A 22,097-nucleotide genomic window follows, 5' to 3' on the forward strand; every position below is an offset into this window, starting at 1 on the left:
CATACTGTTTAAAGTGTTGCAAAGTGTTTACAAGTTTTTGACATGCATACTAGTTTCTAAATCTCTAATTTATCTTTATTTGCCATGTGTTTAACTCTTGTGAAATCATTTGGGCATTTTACACTTATTTTTGTTTATAAATATTCGGGATCTCAAAATTTAAAAATAGTTGTTTTAATAAGCTAAATTTTATCTACCATGTAGTCCTTTTTAAAAAGTAAATTATTTTTATAAATTATATTTTATTATTTTCTACCATGATAGTTCCTTTTCACTATGACAGTATGTTTTAAAAGATATTAGTTATCCTTTATTTATCATGATAAACTCCTTTCTATCATGGCTAAACTAAATAATTTGAAAAAAATTTTAGAGCGTTACAAATCGAAAGCCAAATACTTAATGCTTTTTTGTCAATATATAGATAAATCACTTGAAAAATTTATTAAATGTGCATAGAATTTTTTGTAACGTTAATTAAGAATTTACGAGAGTCAATTGTGAATTACAAGCTAAACACTTGTAATTTTTTACTATCACTTAAAAATCAATAAAAAGATAATTAATAATCTTTGTAGCATAAATTGAGAATTTATTATAATTTATCGTAAATATCAAGTCGATAAAAAATAATTTATTACAAATAAAAACCATAATGTTGTTAAAATTTTAATAATTTAGGATGTGTTATTCTCATTAATATTCTTATAAAATCCTGAATTATCATTTTTTTCATTTATATTAATAGCTTAGTGCCATTTTTTTCTATCAATGTATTTTATTATTAATAATTTAATTGAAATAAAATACACACAATTTATCAAGGGGGCATAGAGTTTAGGGTGCAACTGGTTGAGTCGTTAAATTAACTTATCATGCATCTCACAATCAATTAATTTATTGAAGTATAATTTAATTAATAGTGTTTGTATTTTTCTAGTGGAGGGAGTAACCTCTAAAAGATTAAATTAATTAAATTTCAATTCAAAAATAAAGATTGCATGCTACTAATTAGGGCTGCACAAAGAACAGGATGGCACTGAATTTTACCCTAACCCAAAATTTGGTCTCTTTTATGGAAAGGACTGGGTTAGACAACCCGTAGTTCAGTCTTATCCAGTGATAACCCGAAGATTAACAGGATTGGACTTGATCCATAGGACTAGGAGATCGGTCCTATCAGTCCAGTACTCGCTTATTGTTTTTTTCTTCTATGACAGGCAATAATCTATTTCAACCTAATAAACTCAATTAAGATAGTAAAAATACCTATAATAATAATAATACTAATTTTTAACAATAAAAAAAATATTTCTGGTATAGTCCATATAATTTAAATTTATAACTTTAACAAAAGCAGTACTTAACAAAATTTAACAACACTACATTACAACAATAATTTATAAATAAACTTAACAAATCTTTATACAATCATCTCCTTCACATCAATTACACTTGAAGTATTTGTTAAAAATAAATTAATTATAATTATAATAAAAAAATTAATAAGACTGAACTAGACTAAGTGGTTTGAATGTCTAGTCCCTTATTTAATCCAACTTAAAAAAATAATTTAATTTTCTTTATTTTTTTAATTTATAAATATCAGTATTTATATAAGGGATCATCTTGAGTTGGATTGACCCAAATAAGACCGAAGGCAAAGTCCTACTACTGATAACTAGTCACGCCCGATCCGCAAGAAAAATGCCAGGTGTAGCTGCCGAAAGACTATGCGGACCTCAACCGTCGCGAAAAGCCCACTCCGTCACTCACTACATTCCCGCCCTCACACGTGTCGCCAACCACGTCATCCATGCGGTTCAACACTTCATAGTGACTGCCACGTGCCCCACCTCCTCCAGTCCTCCCCCTCACTCTAGTCTTCACCACGCCTGCCTTACTGCGCCCGACTAATAGAAACTGGCGAGTTTGGAGATGAATTGAAAAGTACGAAAAGATGGGTGCATTGTGAGGATGATTTTGTGATGAAAAGGATCCTCTAAAGTTCAGGCATGTTACCATCCCCTTTACGTATCGCTCACGCTTCGTGAAAATTCAACCTTCGCAAATTATATTACACCGCAGTGCGCAGATGATTCCTTGCTTCATCTCAATGATGTGTCAGCGTTCTGGAACAACCGGGGGAACCCCACCCTGGATTCTTCTCATGAGAAGCGTCAGAGGCAAGGATTGGCGCCTCAAAACCTACAGATATATAGTTCTGATGATCACATTCATAGCATATGCTTGCTACCACGGCATCGTCAAGAGCGTATTGCATCCTCACGCTTATCCTAAGCTCACCCACGATCCTAAGTTTATGGGTAAAGGGTAGGCCCCCTTTGAAGGACCCGATGGCACTTCGAAATTGGGAGAGATTGATGTTTGCGTTCCTAGCTTGTTACTCTCTGGGAATGTATGTTGCCGGCCATTTGGGGGATACTCTAGACCTTCGATTGTTCTTAACCACGGGGATGGTTGGGAGTGGAATTTTTGTTGGGCTCTTTGGGATGGGGTACTTCTCGAATGTTCACTCTTTCTGGTTCTATCTTGTAATGCAAATGATGGCAGCGTTATTTCAGGCAACGGGTTGGCCTTGCGTTGTTGCTGTGGTTAGAAACTGGTTTGGGAAGGGGAAGAGGGGATTGAATGATTGATAATGGGTATCTGTAATGCTCACATTTCTTTTGGTAACATAAGTGGCTCACTTCTCGCTGCTAGTGTTTTCGACTTTGGGTGGGGTTGGTCTTTCATTGCTCCAGCATCATTAATGGTACTTGGAGGAGGATTGATTGTTTACTTGTTCTTGCCGGCTTATCCAGAGGAGGTGCATTATGGTGAAGAGGCTCAGCCTCAGATTATTACATCAGAAGGGGAGGCAGATTTGGCTTCTGTAGAAGGCTCTGTGAGTAGAAAGAGTGTTGGGATTATTGAAGCATGTAGGATCCCGGGAGTAATAACCTTTGCGCTCTGCCTTTTCTTCGCCAAGCTTGTTGCCTACACGTTTCTGTAGTGGGGGCCGTATTACTTAAGTCGGACAGGTGAACATGAATCTACTTTCGTTTTAGTCGTAACATTTTTTTCAGTTGGTTATTTATTGGCTGAGTTAGATTTTAGAGATGTTGATAGTTGGAGGACAAAAGAGCAATTAGTGATCACCTGTGGAGACACGTGGGTCCGCTGAAGAGAATGTACTTGATCACATTTAGGAGACTTTTTCAGTTCTTCACTAATGATTGCTTCTACAAATGTTCACTGCTAGAAATTCATCAATTTCGTTGTGAACTTGTGATGTCATGTCAATGTGTGTATTGAAAACTGACCAAATTCTCCTGCTTACAATTTTTTAACCTGGCAAATCAATTTCGGGATTTGATAACTCTGATAAAGGAAAACCATTCCAACTGACAGTGAGTAACCCCATGCAATTGGAGGTCTCTTAAAAGTCTAGTTTTTGGTTCAGACTACTCAGAATTATAAACTACACAAAATTTGCATATGATGATGCAGCCAACTTTATCCATACTACCCAATCAATATGCATCTGACAGTACACAACCCCATGCAAGTGGAGGTCCCTAATAATTTGCTCTGTTTTCTTTTTTTCTTTTTTCTTGTAACAACAACAACAACAAGCCTTTATCCCACTAGGTGGGGTCGGCTACATGAATTGCAAGACGTCATTGTGTTCTATCATTTATTAAGCTTTTAGAAATATTATTAATTAAGAGATCACGTTCAACAACTTCCAAGAGTGTTCTCTTAGGCCTTCCTCTACCTCTCTTAATCGGACTCAAGGTTATATGTTCCACTCTTCTCACTGGTGCCTCCCTTGGTCTTCTTTGTACATGCCCAAACCATCTCAACCGATTTTCTACCATTTTTTCCTCAATAGGTGCCACCCTCACTTTTTCACGTATGTGCTCATTTCGAATTTTATCTTTACGTGTATGTCCGCACATCCATCGTAACATTCTCATCTCTGCTACTCCAACTTTATGCTCTTGCTGTCCCGTTAGAGCCCAGCATTCACTACTATATAACATTGCCGGTCTGATAGCAGTACGATAAAACTTTCCTTTAAGTTTATTAGGCACCTTACGGTCACAAATAACTCCTTTAGCTTTTCTCCAATTAAACCACCCAACTTGAATTCTATGTGAAATATCTCCACTGATTTCGCCATCATTTTGAATAATGGCTCCCAAATATCTAAACTTTTCCACTTGAGATATAATTTGATCTCCCAATTTCACTTCCAAATTATTTTCGAATAGTCCTTTACCAAATTTACAATATAAATATTCCGTCTTACTTCTACTCAGACGAAAACCTTTCGACTCCAATGTCCTCCTCCATAACTCAAGTTTGCAATTAACCTCTTCTCTTGTCTCTGCTATAAGAACTATATCATCCGCGAAGAGCATACATTTCGGGATTTCCTCTTGAATATGTTCCGTCAAAACATTTAAAATCAAGTTGAATAAATAAGGACTCAGAGATGATCCCTGATGTAGTCCAATCTTTATAGGAAAATCCTTTGTTTGACCACTAGGCGTTCTTATACTAGTTTTTACCCCCTATACATATCTTGTATGGCTTTAATATAAGCAATCCGTACTCCCTTTTTTTCCAACGCTTTCCAAAGCACTTCTCTTGGTATACGGTCATAAGCTTTTTCCAAATCAATAAAAACCATGTGTAGATCTTTATCTTTACAACGATACTTTTCCATTAATTCCCTTAGTAGATAAATTGCCTCTGTAGTTGATCTACCTGGCATAAAACCAAATTGATTTTCAGAAATACTTGTCTCCAATCTCAACCTGTGCTCAATTACTTTCTCCCACAATTTCATTGTGTGGCTCATGAGTTTAATCCCTCTATAGTTAGTACAATTCTGAATATCTCCTTTATTTTTATAAATAGGAATTAATGTACTTCTCTCCACTCATCAGGCATTTTCTTGGACCGTAAAATCACATTAAATAACTTAGTTAACCATCTCACCCCTTCTTCACCTAAACATTTTCACGCTTCGATAGATATACAATCAGGTCCGTTAGTTCTACCATTTGCCATTTTCTTTTTTCTTGTAACGTAACACTGAAATTAGCATCTACTGCAACAGTTAATCATCCTATTCTTTTTTATGATGTTACAGAAATTGGTGGGGAGTATATCTCCGTGAAATCTGCCGGCAATCTTTCTGCTTTATTGGATGTAGGGGGGATTTTTGGAGGCATTCTTGCTGGCTATATATCTGACAGACTGCGTGCCCGTGCTATTACAGCAGCTAGCTTCATGTATGCTGTATTCTTTCTATGCTTCTGTACCGATCATATGGGAATCTTTCTATGAACCTCAACATTGCACTTATGGTGGTGACTGGACTATTTGTAAATGGTCCGTATGCGCTCATCACCACTGCGGTTTCTGCAGACCTGGGTACGCACAGGTGATTCTCGTGCTCTAGCTACTGTGACTGCCATAATGGATGGCACGGGATCGGTTGGGGCGGCTATTGGCCCTCTTATTACTGGCTTCATTTCAAGAAAAGGTTGGGATGAAGTTTTTATTATGCTCATGTTGAGTGCTTTTGTTTCTGGGCTCCTTTTATCGCGTTTGGTGATAGCTGAAATTGCTGAGAAAACTGGCAAATCAATACCTCTCTCTCGTGCAAGCCATAGCCCTCGAGGTAATATGTCCCAACTTTAAATCTTCTCATTGAATGGATTTGTGGTTTGCGGAAATTGTGGTACAGACTCAGTTCTGGGCACATGATGTTAAGGTCGTCTAGCAACGTCTGTGTAAGTGAATGTTACCAAATTGAAAATATAGTTTCGCTTGAATTGAGTAGTCATTGAACTGATTTCAGTGTTTAATTGAAGGAAAATTTTTTAAGGAGTTATGACATGATTCCTGATTCACTGACTTTTTTCCTGCTTCTTTCTTTGCATTTTTCAATATAGTACAGTGCTTATCGTGCAACATCTATCCCATGGATAAGTTAGTTCTGGTGTGAGACTACAAAAGCATTGTCAACCAACATGTACTTTGTTGAAATTCTGAATAAAGGAACCAAATTATCCTTGGTTAGATGTAACCCTTCTCCATTGAAGTTGCATGGTATTATGTGAGGTTTTTTTCCAGATTTATACCCTTGTTTATACAGCCACACCCTTCTGTGAAACAATTAACAACCAAAGAAGTAGCACTCCCAATTTCTCACTGATCACACAGTTGTTTCTGCATATGTCAAACTCAATATTTGATTATTTGTCCATATGTTCATCGTTATAATGTTTCTGATGTGCTTGGACTTACTGGTGATCTTTTTGCAGCCGCTGCATCTCGGCCCCTTCTTGATGAGGAAAACTGATGCACAGGTTTGACCTCAAACTTTCAAGATCTAATTAACACTCCATTTTAATAAGAAAAACAAATCGCAAGACATGGTTAGTGGTTCTGACAGTAGCTTATAATATGGATCCTCACTTTTTGTGATATAACGTTATGATATACAAGTGGTAAAAGATGAGACATTGATATTGCTCATCTGACAAGTGAAATATATGTTGTACAGATACAAAAGGGGAGGAGCTATGGCGGTGATTGTGTAAGTCAGAAGGCAGGAGGCGGAATGAAAGTTAAATTTTGTGTGGGGTGTCCCTGCTGGAGGTGCCAAAAGTAAGGGCCATCCAAGAATCCCAGGTTTTGAGTGAAGACAAGAAGAAATAAGACATGGCTTGGCAAGTTAGATGAAGAGAGCAGTAAATTATAGTAGTAGGCTCTTTTTTCTTTTTTTAACAAGGGGAAGTGCTAATGAAGCAGTAGTCCTACAAGTCCAGTATAATACAGAGAATGTGGAGTTTCTGCGAGAAACTTGCAAAAAGACAAGGGGAAAGAAGTTGATGGGCACAACACAGGCTGTGACAGGCTGGTATGATGATTTATGCTGACGATGAAGGGGATATATGGAATGAGTAATGACGCCGTACTGGGTTCTACGAAAGACCGGGCTGTTTACTACAAGTGTTGTGAGAAACATGTAGAGATGGACCTGTCTATTTGGAAAGCACCGTTTCATCAATGCGCAGACTCTCACCACCATCTAATAATTGAGGGATTATTTGGCCATTGGCGAAAAAAGAAGAGACTTGGGGTGTGAGGTATGAAATTTCTTGGGCTGATCCGATGCTAATATGGTTAGGAGGGGCAGGAGCTGCGTTGGTCTCAAGAAATTTCTCCAACGCCACCCCAGCTCACATATTGAGACTCGGATCAACCGACCATTCAACTCAATTAATTGCATCTTGTTTGTTTCCACTCAAGTCTCGTTGACCCCCAATGTTAGTTTTGCCATCTGGCACATGAAAACGGACAAAGCTGAAAAATCAACACAGTTGACTGACCCATCACCCCATGAAAAAAGCCACTTGACTGACTTTTGGTTGTGGTCCATGCCACGTTTAACAATCAACAAACCCAACATCAAACAGTTACCAGACCCCGAATACAAGTAATGAATTTAGCACAACTAAGGAGGAGGAAGAAAAAGAAATGTCCGTCGCCTTACCTTGAGCATTAATTTCGAAATAGTCTGTTTGGAATTCCTAACCCATTCCTATGCCTATTCTGCTCATCTTGTCCCTTCTCAAGTCAGGCCATCCCTTATCATCAACATCACTTTTTTTTTGAAAAGAAAGAAAAAAGAGAGAGAGAGACGTGAGAGTGAGGTCAGATAATTGGAGTGTAGTCTAAGAATAGAGAGAAGGTTTGGGGATGGGATTGCGAGTAGGCTGCAATACTATTTAGTATTTACTTCACAGTGTGATCAATCGTGGTGGGTGACAACCTGGCCTGCCCATCACTCTCTTTTGTTCCCAGTCCCACACAATCCTCTTCGATGCTGTTGGAGAATGAATGAATCTCTCCTTTTTCTGTGGATTTGGGTTTGAGGCTGCTATGTCCTCCCCATCACTTTACCTCTTCGTATCAATCATTCATCATCATATCACTGCTTCATTTCCTGTTCTCATTACTAATTCCACGTTAAAATGAAAAATAAATGAGTAAATGACGATAATATATATTATAAATGAAGACAATTACCATTACATCCTTCCTTGGTGGCTGCTTCTTTTGTCTATAGTCATTGGCTTTTGTTAAAGTGCCCTTTTCCCCCTTTGCGGACGCCCGGATCCTTCCTGCTTTTTCCCCCTTTATAATCAACTCAGGAAATAATAACCTCACCTTTTCTTTACCAAAATAAATAAACAAATACATAATAGACCCCTTTTTCTATTGCTTCTTAATCTTATGCTCTTCATTTTTTCTTTTCAATATCAGTCAAACTTGTATTAAGATAAAAAGATTAGTGTATAAAAATTTAAGATATCTAAAGTCTCCATAAAAAAAAAAACAGCAGATAAATCAAAATACAGATATAAACCAACATCAATATTCGACCAACACCATCTTATGCTCTTTATCTTTATTCGTTTGTCTTACAAATCAAATTTTGATTTTTTTATAACTCTAAAATCATGTATTTAAAGTGAATGAAGATTATAAAAGTAACATGTATAACTTCTTGTTAAGTATCTAGTGACCAATGCTATGATATCATGTTACATATTTACATATGATTCAATTATCATTGATGTGTAGATCATTTAACGTACTGTTTTTTTTATTTTATTTTTGTTATATTATATACTTCCTACGTTAAAAAATGTAAGATATTTTTTGAGAAATTAGATGTTTAAAAATGTAAGACATTTTTAATTTTTTAAAGTATAATCATTATTATTTTTTTAAATATTCCTATTAATAAATGACTTTATATTTATTGTAGGGTATTTAATATGAATAAATATAAAAAAATAAAATTAATTTAAAAATAAGTAATTATTTTATTAAAAATAAAATTTAATTAAAAATATTTTATATTTTTTAAGAGTTGAAATAAATGATAGTAAAAATGGTAATTTACCATGTTAGATTGATGTTAGGGATTTGGACAAGATGCCCCTCCTGGTCAAGTTCTTCTCTTTTTGCACGTGTCAACTTGGATTGATAGCATGGACTATTGGTGCATCTTGGTGTGACACAAGTGGAGATTGATCTCTTGCTATATATCAATCTCAGGACGCCGTTGCTTTGTTCTTCACAGAGAGCCAATTCCTCAGCCTCTTTCTTCCCCTTGCTTCCTCTGCGACTCCCAAGTTCTCTCTTTTCCCCCGGCCATGGCGCTTACACATGCCATGTTTGCGATAGCCGTGTCCTTGGCTCTCCTCTCATTGTCCATTGCTCAGGCTCCCTCCCCTGCACCCAGAGGATCTGCCAAGCCACCAACAACCGCTGCAACACCTTCTCCGAGCATGTCAACCCCTCCCACCGCCCCATCTCGGCCTCCGACCTCTTCTACCTCGCCTTCTCCAACGTCTTCTTCCCCAGCTCCGTCACTCTCACCAAGTGCCGGAGGCCCTGGCCCATCAGCAAGCTCACCACCTTCACCTCCTCCTCCTCCGCCCCAGCCGTCGCCGTCGCCGTCAACCTCACCACAACCTAGTCCACCGCCTTCCCCAACGAGCACATCTGGACCTTCGCCGCCACTGTCAGCGCCGCCACCGGGAACACCGAATTCCAACAACACCGCTGCTGTTCATGGAAGCAGTCTGGCCTTGGCAGCCTTGTGTGGAGGAGCTGCTCTGCTTCTTGCTTAAATTCACAGCGTCTTTGCTTGAATTACATGTAGATTGACATATGTATCTGGGTAGTTATTCCACACCCCCCCCGGGGGTTCTGTTCTGTTCACTTAGATTTCGTGGATGATTCTTGAGGTGATCCTCTAGTGATTTGTTTGGGAGGTTGTGACTATCTTAGAGAGAGGTATATTACATCATTTGTCACATTGTACCGTTGTGTAGCTAAAATAAGAGAGATTTGCTGATTTCTTTTCTGGTTCCATTCCTGGTGTGACAGAGCACCTACTTGCTTCACAACTTTTTTCTGGAAATGCAAAGTCCAATTGTTGGCTCTGTTTCTAACTCCGCTAGTAACTTCAAGTTTTGACAAGAATTTTAAGGTTAGCTTAACCTATGCGAAATCAAGTAAACAAGGCCTGATTCTGAAACCCGTGAATGATGGAGGCACGGGTCCCTGATACTTAAATAGGGTTATTGGGAAAGCTCTGGTGAGCCTGAGGAAAGAAAGAAAGTGAGATTGCTTAATGGGTAATGGGATGATGAGCAACTACAAGTGTGGTGGTGGTGGAAAGATGAAAAAGGAAAGGCGGTGATTTGTTTAGACATTGGAGTGGAAAAATGTGGGAGCCAGTGTTCAAGAAGCCGTGTTTCCTCGCCACCTTGGAATTTTGTTGATGAACAAGAACAAACCCAAGGGGCACAAACAAAAGCAAAACACCACAACTCGGTTGGCCCAGCAACATCAAGTTTATTTTTAGTGGGAGTCTGCGAGTTTGATCCTGTAACTTTAATTTCAGTGTCTTCTCCTTCAACTAAAAATAAAAATAAAAAAAGAGAGTACCATGTCCATGTTATTGTATTTTCTGACCTCAATCAATGCCTCTTCGTTTTATAATCGTAACACATCTTACAAGCTGTTAATTATCCCTTTTCCCTGGCTCATCAAGGAAAGAGAGAAAATTATCCTTTTATGATAGATGAATAAATGTTCTATGATAAAAAAAAAGTTCTTTTAAGTTTTAACGAATCAGAGAATTAGAGTAGTTTTCTTTCTCGTAAAAAAAAAAAAAAAGAGAATCATGTGATCCTTTTATAATATTAGTTTTCAACATCTGGTTCGAAGACTTGGAGTCAACTTCCAAGTAAGTGTGACGGCAAAAGAAGAGAGAGAAATTGCAAGTCAGTATATGTGTGGCTGTGGTTTATTGTATTGAAATGGGAGTAGTGGGGAGGAGAAGAGTCTAGAAAGGGTGAGCACTTGAGCATAAAATCGGAACAAAAGCGTTTCTTTTCCAAAGATCCTTCAATTTATTCCAGCAGGTATTGATTCATTCTGTGATTATAATCATTTATAGAATTTACAACAACATTGAAAACGATTAAAAAGGCATTAGATTCCACTTCAAAGAGTGTTATGACGTGAAACTTGTCATGCACTAACTTCCAATTTCAACCCCAACATTACTCGCCCCTCACTGTGTGGTCCGTGACCTGTACTGGACTCGTGAATTACCAACCCATTAAATATTGTAAGCATAATTAACTGTACTAATAGAAATAGAAACTCCACGTTGTATTGCATCACCAAACTTTTCTCAATGCGAAGTTTCAATCACAGGTTAGCCACGTGGATTAAGCGACCTCATTTTTTGTCTTCCATACGCTGGAGTTCAAATAGAAGCACCCACATGTTTAATAAGTTTTGCAGAGATTTTTCCCCCATTAAATTTGAGTTTTATTCTTTTTACTCTCGGCATCGAATTGCGTTTTCCTTCCTTATTTATTCAGCTTTTATTTTTGTCGTTCCCAATTTTTTTTATTTTACAAGTTTCTAAATCTCAAGTTAAAAATAATCATTACATACTTTGGAAAACATTCTAGTTTGAATTATTCATGTAAATATGCTAGAATTTTTTTTAATTATTAACTTCAGCAATTACTAAATATGCAAATTGTAAAAAAGAAGTTGTAATTGTGTACTTCATTCTGATTATCATACAACAACAACAACAATAACTAGCCTTTATCCCACTAGGTGGAGTCGACTATATGGATTGCAAGACGCCATTGTGCTCTATCATTTATCAAGCTTTTAGAAATATTATTAATTAAGAGATTGCGTTCAATAACTTCCAAGAGTGTTCTCTTAAGCCTTCCTCTACCTCTCTTAATTGGACTCAAAGTTATATGTTCCACTCTTCTCACTGGTGCCTCCCTTGATCTTCTTTGTACATACTCAAACCATCTCAACCGATATTCTGGTTATCATAACAAAAAAAAAAAGAAATAATCATTGCTTAAAATAAAGTATTCACTGATATTTATTTTTAAATTAAAATACATTTTTATACTTATATTTTCCTTTAAAGAGCTCTTGGAATGAAGGGAGATTTTTACTCCTCTAAAATATTATTTAGTAGGAAAAATGCCCCATCTATTAATATATGGTATTTAATGCTTATCACAGGAAAGTATGGAAACAAAAATGCATTTTCATCCAAAATTATAAAAGTAGGCCAGTAATATCTTAAGCATGAAGAAAAGAAACTAATAGAGAGAGAAAGTATTCTCTTTTAAAACCATAGAGGGATCAACAGAAAATGCCAGACTCAGACGGAATAACTTGAACGCAGGCAGGCACACAAATATGAGACACGGTAACTTGAACAAATAGCGTGCCTTGTGCAAGAATATAGTCAAAACCACAATTCGACGGATCATTGATAAGTTGTTGATCTTTAACAAAGAAATTGGCCTCTCCTGCCGCCTTTGTTGGTAAAGTCTGTCACACATATAAAAGTTCTCTCGTTGCCTCCTTGAGTTTTTGCGTGCTGTGTGCAGACCTAATGATCACTTCCCACAATGTACTTGGTTGGACCACAGAAAATTATTTGTTCAATGGCCAAAAAAAAAAATTCTATTTTTGTTCTCGTGAAGAATGGCCGGCAATGGTAGCTTGTACTGATACAGTATCATGTAAGTTGTAACGAATAAACAATGAACAATGATGAGAAACCCTTACATGGGCGTTGGGGACTACAAAGCACACACTACAGAGCAAGGCAAAAACATGAAAGGCTGTCACGAGGAATGGTTGGTAAGGTAAGCACTTTTAATGAGCTCATCGTTTCTTCTTATACTTTAACCTACGTTTTTCTTTGCTTTCTTCGGCACTCAATACAATCAATACAGGGCAACTTATCTCTAACTGAAGAACTTGCATGGAGCTTGTTAGATGGTATTTTCAGGTCTTCCAACAGTATCTGGCGAAGCTTCTCGTTTTCCTCCACCAGTTCTTCAATAATTTTCTGGTGCTTCAAGACCTGAATCGCCCACCAACTTCAATAAATTTAATCTTTCAAAGCTTTAACAACAAAGCAAATAGCACAATGAACATGGTAAGAATGAAAAATTACCATCTTAAGTATGTCATTCTCCGATTGCAATCGCCTGGCCTGCAATATACCCTTGGATTAGGACACATAATATTGGATCAACCCAGGGGAACGACTAAAAAGAAGGAAGTAAAAAGAACATTCCATCAGACAAATTCACTAATCAAAAGTTAACTGATACCAACTTTATCTGCTTCAGATTTCGCGTTTGACAAAATGAATTCAGATATTAATGCAAGACTCACATGAGAACCACAAAAAACCATCAAACCTATATTCAAAAGCGTAAACTTTCAAAAACTTCATCACCTCATCCTCATTTGTTGCTCCAAAATTTTTTAGACTATCATGTAATTCCACAGGCCCCCATTTTAATAGGGAAATAAACTGATGGGGCATACATGCACAAGGGCATAAAAACTAAAATAGAGTAGCATTAATCAATAGAGATTGATATTCATCACTCCCAATTGGCAACCAATTATTTCCGGCCTCAACAACAATTCTGACCAGGAAGTTGCTATTAGCCTATTCCTTAAGTCCAATCAATCACCAGAACAGTTCTGATCAAGAGAAAAATTCCATCATCAATGCCACTATTCTGTAAGTATCCTCTTGAAAGAGTTGTTTAAACATCAAGAAAGCAATCTCTTCCATTTTATTAATCCTGAAAAAAAACTGAAAAATGTTTACCCAAAAAGAAAGCAAGGAAAGTTGGTGCACTTTAGTAGATGGAAGAAAAGGCATACATCTAATTATAATATTTGGTGGATTACTCCTATAGTTTTCCTTTGTTCTATCATCAAGAAAGATAGCAAACATGTAAACACCGAGCATTGATTGCATTGTGCATACCCCTTCATCATTTGCATCTCCCTCACCCTTCAGCAATGGATTTTGCATAAAGTCATTGAGAACCTTCTCAGTTCGACTGCCAAAAGCAGAGTCAACTGCTATGCCTTTTAATGGTGCATTTTCAGAAACTGAACCAATTTGCATAGGTTGAGACCCTGTTTGGCCTTGAGATGTTTGGTCTAGTGCTTTTGTTGCCAGCTGCATCATGTTTCCCATAGATGTTTGGTTTGATGCTGCATTGATCATGCCAATGCTACTTTGCAAGGATGATGGCAAGGCACCCCGACCAAAGGGCAGTTTGGGGGCAATTCCAAGCTTTATCATCATCTTCATCATTGCTATCTGACAAATTGAATATTAAAATTTGTCATACATAAAAAATACCAGATAATAAAAGAAACTCTTGAGATTAGAGAAAATTTAACATACTATAAGATTAGTTTGAATTTGATGCAACACGCCGGGTTTCACAGCAAGGCCTATCATAGAAGGAAAAAACTTGCTATTAACAAAATTTTTTTATAAAACATTAAATACCGCCTTCAAGTAAAGTGGCCAGATGAATATTACCCAAGTCTTGGAGCAAAGAGACATAAAACGACAACAATAAACCTTATCCTGCTAGGTGGAGTTGGCTACAAGAAGTAAAGAGAAATAAACCAGGAAAATATGATTTATTCCCTGACAAGCTCAAGGTTTCAGTTTAATGTGTACTCTAGAGGTCTAGAAAAATAGTGTCAAATCAGACCATTCACATTTTTATGCCTCAATGTACGGTGCACACAGAAACATAAAGTTTATGGTTTAGCTTCTAAATTACCTTCCATCTCCTGCACTTACTGTGATAAATTACAGTTCATGGTTAACTAATGTATATTTATTTATATGATAAAACACAGTTATATAAACCATGGAATACTTGAAAGCTGCCCTCCTAGGAGCATTTTCAAGAACCATTCATATCACACTAAAACTGAAATGCTTCTATGGATACGGAGCCTACAGCAATTGTAACATCAAAACATTAACTTATGGAAATAGTGATATGAATATCCAGTTTATAGGATGAATTCACATCATGCGTTGCAAGATCAACCAAGAAAAGAAATATATGGTTTTAATATTTCAATACAAAAAATTGTAAAAGAAACGTTAGTCTATTTTCTAGAGAACAGAGAAAAGGATACTCCCAAAATTAGTGCATAAGAATCTTCAAAACTTCAAAGAGATATTAGAAAGTGAATGCTCTTGACATACCAACTCCAAAGCCATGACCAAAACCAACTCCACATCCAATGCCCACTTCAACTTTCTTAGCTCCTAACTTCCTCAACTGAATAAAATATGAGAAACAAAAATTGATTAAAATCTTATTTATTAAGAAATTATAGAAGTAAAAAAGGAATCGAAGTTATACAGGAACCCCAGCTTTAAATATAGAAGACGAATTTTTACTCACAGAACTGTTTACATGTCTGCTAACACCAGAAAATGCATCAGTTGCTCCCCTGGTGGCACTCATTACTTGATTCAGCATGGGTATAGCACCTACATGGAATTAATTTGTCCTAGACTTAGACTGGTCAAATTTTAATTAAAAAAAAAAGGTACGCCTAAAACCATACTAAAGAAGGAAAATAATGAAAAAGCAAATCAATAATAATTCAACGGATATTTAGTTAAAAATTAAAACAAATAAAATATACAATGCCGAGAGACAAACATAAGAAATACAAAATGCATGATAATCATCTAAAGTAATTCCCCTTTGGGCTGCAGCTGCTACTTAAAAGAAATTCCCTCGCTTCGCATTCCACATTAGCTCCTTTTCTAGTATTGATTAAACAAGGTTAACGTCCAAATTTCAAACGACTAGCATATGAAACAAAATAGATACATGATTTGTTAGAAGAAGTTTGTGAATCAGTGTCCCCTTTTTTTGGTTTGAAAAAGCCACCCAAATCCATCACTGCCTGCAACAATTCAAAGAAACAAAGTGGGTGAAAAAATGAAAGGGTTGAAGAAAGTACCTAAATTTATAGGGCGGCCAACACCGATTCCTGCACCACAGCCGATGCCAAAACCTGTAAATACTTGTCCCACTTTGAAAGTAAATGGATTCCCTATTCGCATTGCCTGAAAAGCCTTTCCCTCATTGCTATCTATGCTATTAATACCACTAACACTACTCCCACTCTCCATTCCTCCACAAGCCTCCTAGACTTTCTCCCCAGCTCTATATTCCAACTAAAGTAGGAAGACTCTATCTCTTAATTGCTGAGATTTTACCCTTCGAATTCCAAAACCAAAAGCCCTTTCTTTCTTCCTCAAGATTTCCCGCATAACTTCCCTCTATCTTACCTCTTAACTGAAACATAAAATTACAGAGGCAATGGCCAAGTCAGGCACCAGCGCGTTGTTGAAAGCAAGAAGGAAAGGTCAAGCTTGGGTATTAACAAACTAAGACAAACATATCTTGAGCTTGCTTCTGTAAACGTGCCAACATGGTTCTCGCGAAATTTCACCACCGAGCCAAGAGAACAAAATTACTTCCGAATTCTTATATCTCCCCAGGGAGGGACAAAATTATGTTGCTAGTGATCCAGTTGCTTTGAGCCGAGAAGCTGCACCTAAGTTCTGATCGGCTATCTGATCGTCAAACTTGGGGTGTTCCCGTACATAAATCCGTGTTTGTTTTTTGGGGGGTAAACACATCATTTTTTATGCTTATATTATTAAGCCCGAAAAGAATTTATAGGATGGGCTTTGTACTTAAGGCCCATATAAGAATAAGGGTAAAGCCTATCCCACATGATTGGCCCAAAGGATGAGACTCTTCTCGACCGGAGAAGGATTGTTGAGCGTCAAAAGATCAACGGACTTAGTTGTTATAGAACATAATAACAGATTACAAATAATTCTTTAGGCCATGTAAACTGCAGTCTGTAGTCTAAAACATACAATTATATATAGAGTAATATCATCTATTGCAACTCCTTCATTTGGTCAAGTGTAGATTATATGGATTTTAGACATTAATTTTAACTAATTCTTAATGTTTAAAATCTATAATTCAAAATTAATAAAGTTTTATATTATATAATTTTAATTATTTAAATTGAAATTATGAAGGTAGGCATGGTCTCTCAAACAATACTATATATATCTATAAATTAGGGAGAATAAATTTATTACAAATAAAACAAGATATAATAATATAAATATTAAAAAAACACTCTATGAATGTCTTTGGATATTGGGATGCTTTATGTATTTTAGAAATGATGAATAATAATATCATGTAATAATAAATGACACGTCACAACTAGTTTGCAGGAACATAACTTGAGGTACCTCAAAATATCGCGCAAAATCTAGGACAAGCAGGTTTTATAAATTAACGTAAATACATACCATTGGGTGTTGAAGTAATCTACAGAGCAGCACCTTCCACTCTCAAAGTTCAAAAGCTGATCCAAAACCTAGCCGTGGATCCAACCTTTTTCCAAATCTTCGACTGACCACCAGCATGGCTCAAATCTCCATACATAAAATAATTTGATTTATTCATAAATAAGACGAACTATGCTAAGTTACTTCTGACATATTATAAAATAGCAAATTCACTTGAGAAAAACAGCATATATGAAAATGATCACTATATGGATCATTTTTAAGTCCCGTTTTGAGCAGGAAGTGTAATAACAACTACAATCGCCACCGAGACGCCCTCCTTTGGGCATGTGACTGCGACAGCGTTCCTATCAGAAGCCGATTCGATCCAACGAGCCACATGAACAGGCCTGCTCCTTTCCTCAAACTCAACGTCGTACTCTCCGAACTCATCCCATGGAGTACACTCATTTGATTCTTGAGCCCCAGTAACATCTGCCTGCTTTGTTCACTGTCTGAACAAGTCTCCACCTTAATAACCTCATACGAGTCCTTGACAAGCAGAGAAAACTCCGAACCCATGCTTCTGCGGAGCTTTTTCTCAGCCTCGCGAACACAAAGCCTAGCTAATTCCCTCTCAAACTCGGAATCTTCAGTAGTGATTTTGAATGATAAGCTTTGGCTCTAGTCTCCATTCTTGTATGGCGTACAGCTAGTTATATGGGTGGGAGGAGAGTCTGGATTTTTAAGACGAAGATGGTAAAATATAGGTGTTTCTGTGTCTCCAATATTACGAGGTACTTGGTTCTTGTGTATGTCTGCCAACTTCTTCATGAAATTATCAACCACCAGATACTCGGCCAGCAGCAGACTGCAGCTGACTCCGATCCAGTACCCTCCACATTCGAAGTTGGTCGCCCGAGAGAAACACACAGATCATCGTCATCTCATCTCACATATTGGCGAGTTTATATATGATGTTAAGTGAACTGTATGTTGAATCTGATCATCTCAATTCACATGTATAATATAATATAATAGAATAAAGTAATTCATACGTACCTGAAGAATTCATGGGTGTTAGAGAAATTTTGATTACCTCGAGTATAGGCAGCTACACAACCCTCAGGTCCCCAGAGCTTTCAGAGAGTTCAGAAATAATATAAGTAGAAGAAAATGAGTCGTGTCTCTGCGGTTATCGACTAATCGTCTTATATAGATCAGATCGGTAATCGCTTTATTAATAATAAATAATTATATTATCTATTATCTCTAACTCAGTCAGTTAAGAAATAGTAAATAACTGACAGCTACTGGGTTGTGGGTTGGGCCTCTGCCCATGGGCTCACTTGTGTGATCCACCTATCACAGTCCACACAAGATCATAAAGACCAATCTATTGAACTTATTAATTAATGCTAATTCATAAATAACATTCCAATAATGTATTCATAAGCTTGAATGGAACAGTCTATCTTGCCTGAACATAAAACAGAGGTGAGAACTCAGGACACTGCTCGTCGATATCCCTCCAAAAGACAAGCTCGTGGTCGAGATTATCCTTTTCACAGGTTTCAAGAAAGTCTGAGAGAGAGCAGTGGAGATTCGTGCCTCCACCATTCGAATGCCACAATCATTAGACACAATTTCCATTTCCCCGGCGGCGTCACCACCCTCACCCTCCACCTTATTCTGAAGTCGGCCGGGGAGTAGTGGATGCTCCGACATAGTTGTAGTCAGTGATTCCACGGTCCACCCTCCCAGAGCCCGTACGTCTCCGAGCTCCTTGTTGAAACTTTCATAATACATGATTGCGTGTAATAACCCAGAAAAGTTTCTGAGTCGACGGTGGGGGTTGCTCGCCAAAACGTGGCGAACTCGCCGTGGTACGGTTATCTTCGGTGGCCGAACACTCGTCATACCTAAGAATTGTAATTTGGGCACGTCCATTTTTGCTTCTCCGAACTGCTTAAATTGTCTGGTTCGTGCGTCAGTTCTTAGTGAAGACATGATGTGCATTTACTGGGAAAAAGCTTCCGTCACAGCCACGAGCAGTTGAATTTCGCAACAATGTCAGTATTATCGTACAGATGAGCCCCCGTCTAAGACGCATAAGCCTTGCTTCAAAAAACAAAACAAAAACAAAAACAAAAACAAAACAAACAAATAAACCCATAGATTTACTTTTCATAGTTGATATTTATAGCTTTTTTAATAGTATTTTTTAAATAAAAAATTATTTTTAAAAAACTCATAATTAAGAGATTATCTTTATTTTAAATTTTATATTCATTAAAATATTTAAAAAAATAAAGAATTATAAATCTAAACTATCCAAATTAAACATGATCAATTTAAAGATACAAAGTTCTTAATGCTTGTTTGTATGATAAGCATTAAAAATGGTTTCAATCTAAGATCCTTAGCATAATAATAATTTCGGACTGGACTCTTGTCTTCGAGTGAATAATGTTGGGGTGATTCAATGTAATAAAATATATAAAATAATCTCATAAAAAATGCATTAAATATCTTTCAATCATTATTCTTTCTTTCTTATTATATTCTTTCTTCTTAAGATTATCAAGTGAAATGTGTTTTTTAAAAGTTATATTTTTATTTTTGGACAAGGTAATATTTGGGAGTTTTTAATATGGAATGAGATGGTTATAAATCTTAGAAAAAATGATAATAAAATCCTTTAAAAATATAAATGATAATTTGATCACTCAAAATACCATAATTTTATTGAAGTTCTTAGAAACTTTTTTCTCATTAATGAATTAAATTGCCCTTGTTGAAAAAAATGATTCACGAGTTTTGTTTAAATAATATAATTTTCTTTTTTTATTTACAATAATACAATAGCAAATCATATATTCGCAATATATAACAATAAATTATAATTTCGTATGTTAAATTCTTGATTTCTATTGCATTGTTGTAAAGTAAGAAGAAAAGTTGTGACTATTTAAAGAAAAACTTGTAAATCATTTTATTTTCTACAAGAACAATTTAATCATTTATATAAATTTATTAATGATAAAAAAAATTTTAAAAACTTCAGCAAAATTAGTACATTTTAAAGGATCAAATTTTTATTTATGTATTCCAAAGAATTTTATTATCATTTTTTTTAAGTCTGATATCATTGTTTGGGAGAAATTTTTAAAAGAAAGTGAAATGACCTAGGGTTTATGATGCACACATATCGATACGTGTATCGAATACATGTCAATACTTTTATTTTTAAAATTATATTATATGATATGTTTTTTAATATATACATATATACATACATACATATATAATATCAAAAAACATTAAAAATATAATTTTAATTAAGAAAATATCCAAACTAACATACATCTATAATGCTTTATAGTAACACTAGCAAAGCATAATCATTATTGTATGTTTATTCTATATATAGTTATGTACCTAATTACCTACTACTTAGTCAATACTAATAGGTATAATATTAACATCTTCTTCTTTTGGACAATCATTTGAGAAAAGAATAGTTTTTATATGTGGTTCATCAAGAGATAAGTTTGTCACTTTCAAAATTTCAGCACCATCAAAGTCATCCATTCATCTCCACTAATGTCCTAAAAAAGATATTGGTAATGAAAAATTTAACATCACAATCTTTAATAAAACTTAGTTTCTAAGAATTTTCTTCAAATATCAGCTTTGAAGTACTAACTATTTAACTCCCAATTAAAAAATATTGAATACGTATCAAAAATTAATTTTTTAAAATTAAAAAATAATATTTTAATATTTTACAAATACGTATCAAAAAAATATTGACTGGTATCAATATCAGATATGGATGTGGGAGATAATTTGAAGTTTCGGTGCTTCACATCTTGGGAGCCTTCCAACCATCCCTTAACATCGTATCATTTTTCTTGACTCCTTAATTTGGAAGGTCAAGGATATAATAATATGATATAAATAATATTTTTATAAAATTACATTTATCCTTCTCACATGTTCTCACTATTTCACTCTCCAATCTTAAAACTGAAAATATAATTATATAAGATACAGTGGAGCGACTAATTGCAAATTTGGAATTTCATTAGTCATTGTCACCAATCTGTTCCTTTTTTTTGGGGGGGGGGGTTGGCGAGTTTTTGTATGTTGGTTTGTATTGTAATTTTTTTTAGTGTTTGAATTGATGTTTGTATTTTTTCTTTTGGTGGTTAATAAAATTATCTTTTTTTGGCCCTCCAAGAAAATCTATTCTTCAACTGTTTATCCTATTATGTTTCGGCTTAATGATATTTTAGTGTCTAGATATATTAATTAATGAAATATGAAAAATTTCAAAATATGTGAGTTATTTGTACTTTTAAAATTAATATGTTACTACTGATGATGTTTCTTTTTAAACCATCACTCGCAGTCTTTGAAAAAACATAAATTCAAAATATTCTTACAAGTTTTAACATCCAAAAAAACTTAATTTCTAATCAACTTATCAATGTGTAGTATAAAATTTATAAAAAGCTGTACTTTTTTTAAATTTAAAATTGTAAAAGTTTCTAGTATTTAGGTATAATTTTTAAAAAGGAAGAAAGAGTCAAAACAAAGTAGAGGGCAGAAGAGTATTTCTTAAGATGTGTTTGAATTGGAGTATAATTAATTATGAAAAAAAATTAATTAGTATAATTAATTTTGAATACAATTGATTATGTTGTGTGGTATATAATTGATTTATAAAATT

General features: G+C 35.5%; 3 protein-coding genes and 1 long non-coding RNA gene across 9 annotated transcripts; 2 read left to right on the plus strand and 2 right to left on the minus strand.

The window, feature by feature from the left end:
* The first annotated feature begins 2,165 nt into the window (after positions 1-2,165).
* On the plus strand, positions 2,166-7,418 carry LOC129321511 (putative glycerol-3-phosphate transporter 4). Its single transcript, XM_054967290.1, is given in 8 exon segments — positions 2,166-2,389; positions 2,391-2,648; positions 2,651-3,044; positions 5,168-5,308; positions 5,311-5,458; positions 5,460-5,701; positions 6,348-6,392; positions 6,590-7,418. Coding segments are annotated over 7 exon segments (1,440 nt in total). The 5' UTR covers positions 2,166-2,170; the 3' UTR covers positions 6,386-6,392; positions 6,590-7,418.
* On the minus strand, positions 6,070-6,592 carry LOC129321513 (uncharacterized). Its single transcript, XR_008596020.1, has 2 exons — positions 6,331-6,592; positions 6,070-6,252 (listed from the first exon to the last, which is right to left on the minus strand). It is a non-coding gene; the product is annotated as an uncharacterized LOC129321513 (long non-coding RNA).
* A 1,836-nt stretch (positions 7,419-9,254) lies between the features above and the next one.
* Positions 9,255-9,734, plus strand: LOC129322009 (vegetative cell wall protein gp1-like). Its single transcript, XM_054968038.1, has one exon. It carries the CDS (start codon positions 9,255-9,257, stop codon positions 9,732-9,734), a length of 480 nt encoding a protein of 159 aa, XP_054824013.1.
* Positions 9,735-12,192: 2,458 nt separating this feature from the next.
* Positions 12,193-16,654, minus strand: LOC129321512 (uncharacterized). Of its 6 annotated transcripts, none has more exons than XR_008596019.1 (8): positions 15,997-16,654; positions 15,426-15,514; positions 15,224-15,299; positions 14,396-14,445; positions 13,967-14,308; positions 13,665-13,778; positions 13,133-13,171; positions 12,941-13,039 (listed from the first exon to the last, which is right to left on the minus strand). XR_008596019.1 is itself a non-coding variant. In XM_054967291.1 (7 exons), exons 1-7 carry the CDS (start codon positions 16,166-16,168, stop codon positions 12,863-12,865), a joined length of 945 nt encoding a protein of 314 aa, XP_054823266.1. In that variant the 5' UTR covers positions 16,169-16,654; the 3' UTR covers positions 12,193-12,862. The 6 variants fall into 6 exon arrangements, 4 of the variants coding, with proteins under 4 accessions (XP_054823266.1, XP_054823267.1, XP_054823269.1 ...); XR_008596018.1 differs by having other exon boundaries at positions 13,861-14,308; XM_054967291.1 differs by lacking the exon at positions 13,665-13,778 and having other exon boundaries at positions 12,193-13,039.
* Positions 16,655-22,097: the final 5,443 nt, after the last annotated feature.

This window comes from Prosopis cineraria, unplaced genomic scaffold (assembly GCF_029017545.1).
Source record: "Prosopis cineraria cultivar Desert tree isolate PC_DT_omini unplaced genomic scaffold, ASM2901754v1 PC10, whole genome shotgun sequence".
NCBI lineage: Eukaryota > Viridiplantae > Streptophyta > Magnoliopsida > Fabales > Fabaceae > Prosopis > Prosopis cineraria.

Coding starts and splice junctions, on each gene's coding strand:
- LOC129322009 (XM_054968038.1), top strand. CDS start 9,255: ATGGCGCTTACACATGCCATGTTTGCGATAGCCGTGTCCTTGGCTCTC.
- LOC129321512 (XM_054967291.1), bottom strand. CDS start 16,168: ATGGAGAGTGGGAGTAGTGTTAGTGGTATTAATAGCATAGATAGCAAT. Junction 15,515..15,996: donor TGGCCGCCCTATAAATTTAG/GTACTTTCTTCA, acceptor AATTCCATGTAG/GTGCTATACCCATGCTGAAT. Junction 13,040..13,132: donor AGAATGACATACTTAAGATG/GTAATTTTTCAT, acceptor TGGGCGATTCAG/GTCTTGAAGCACCAGAAAAT.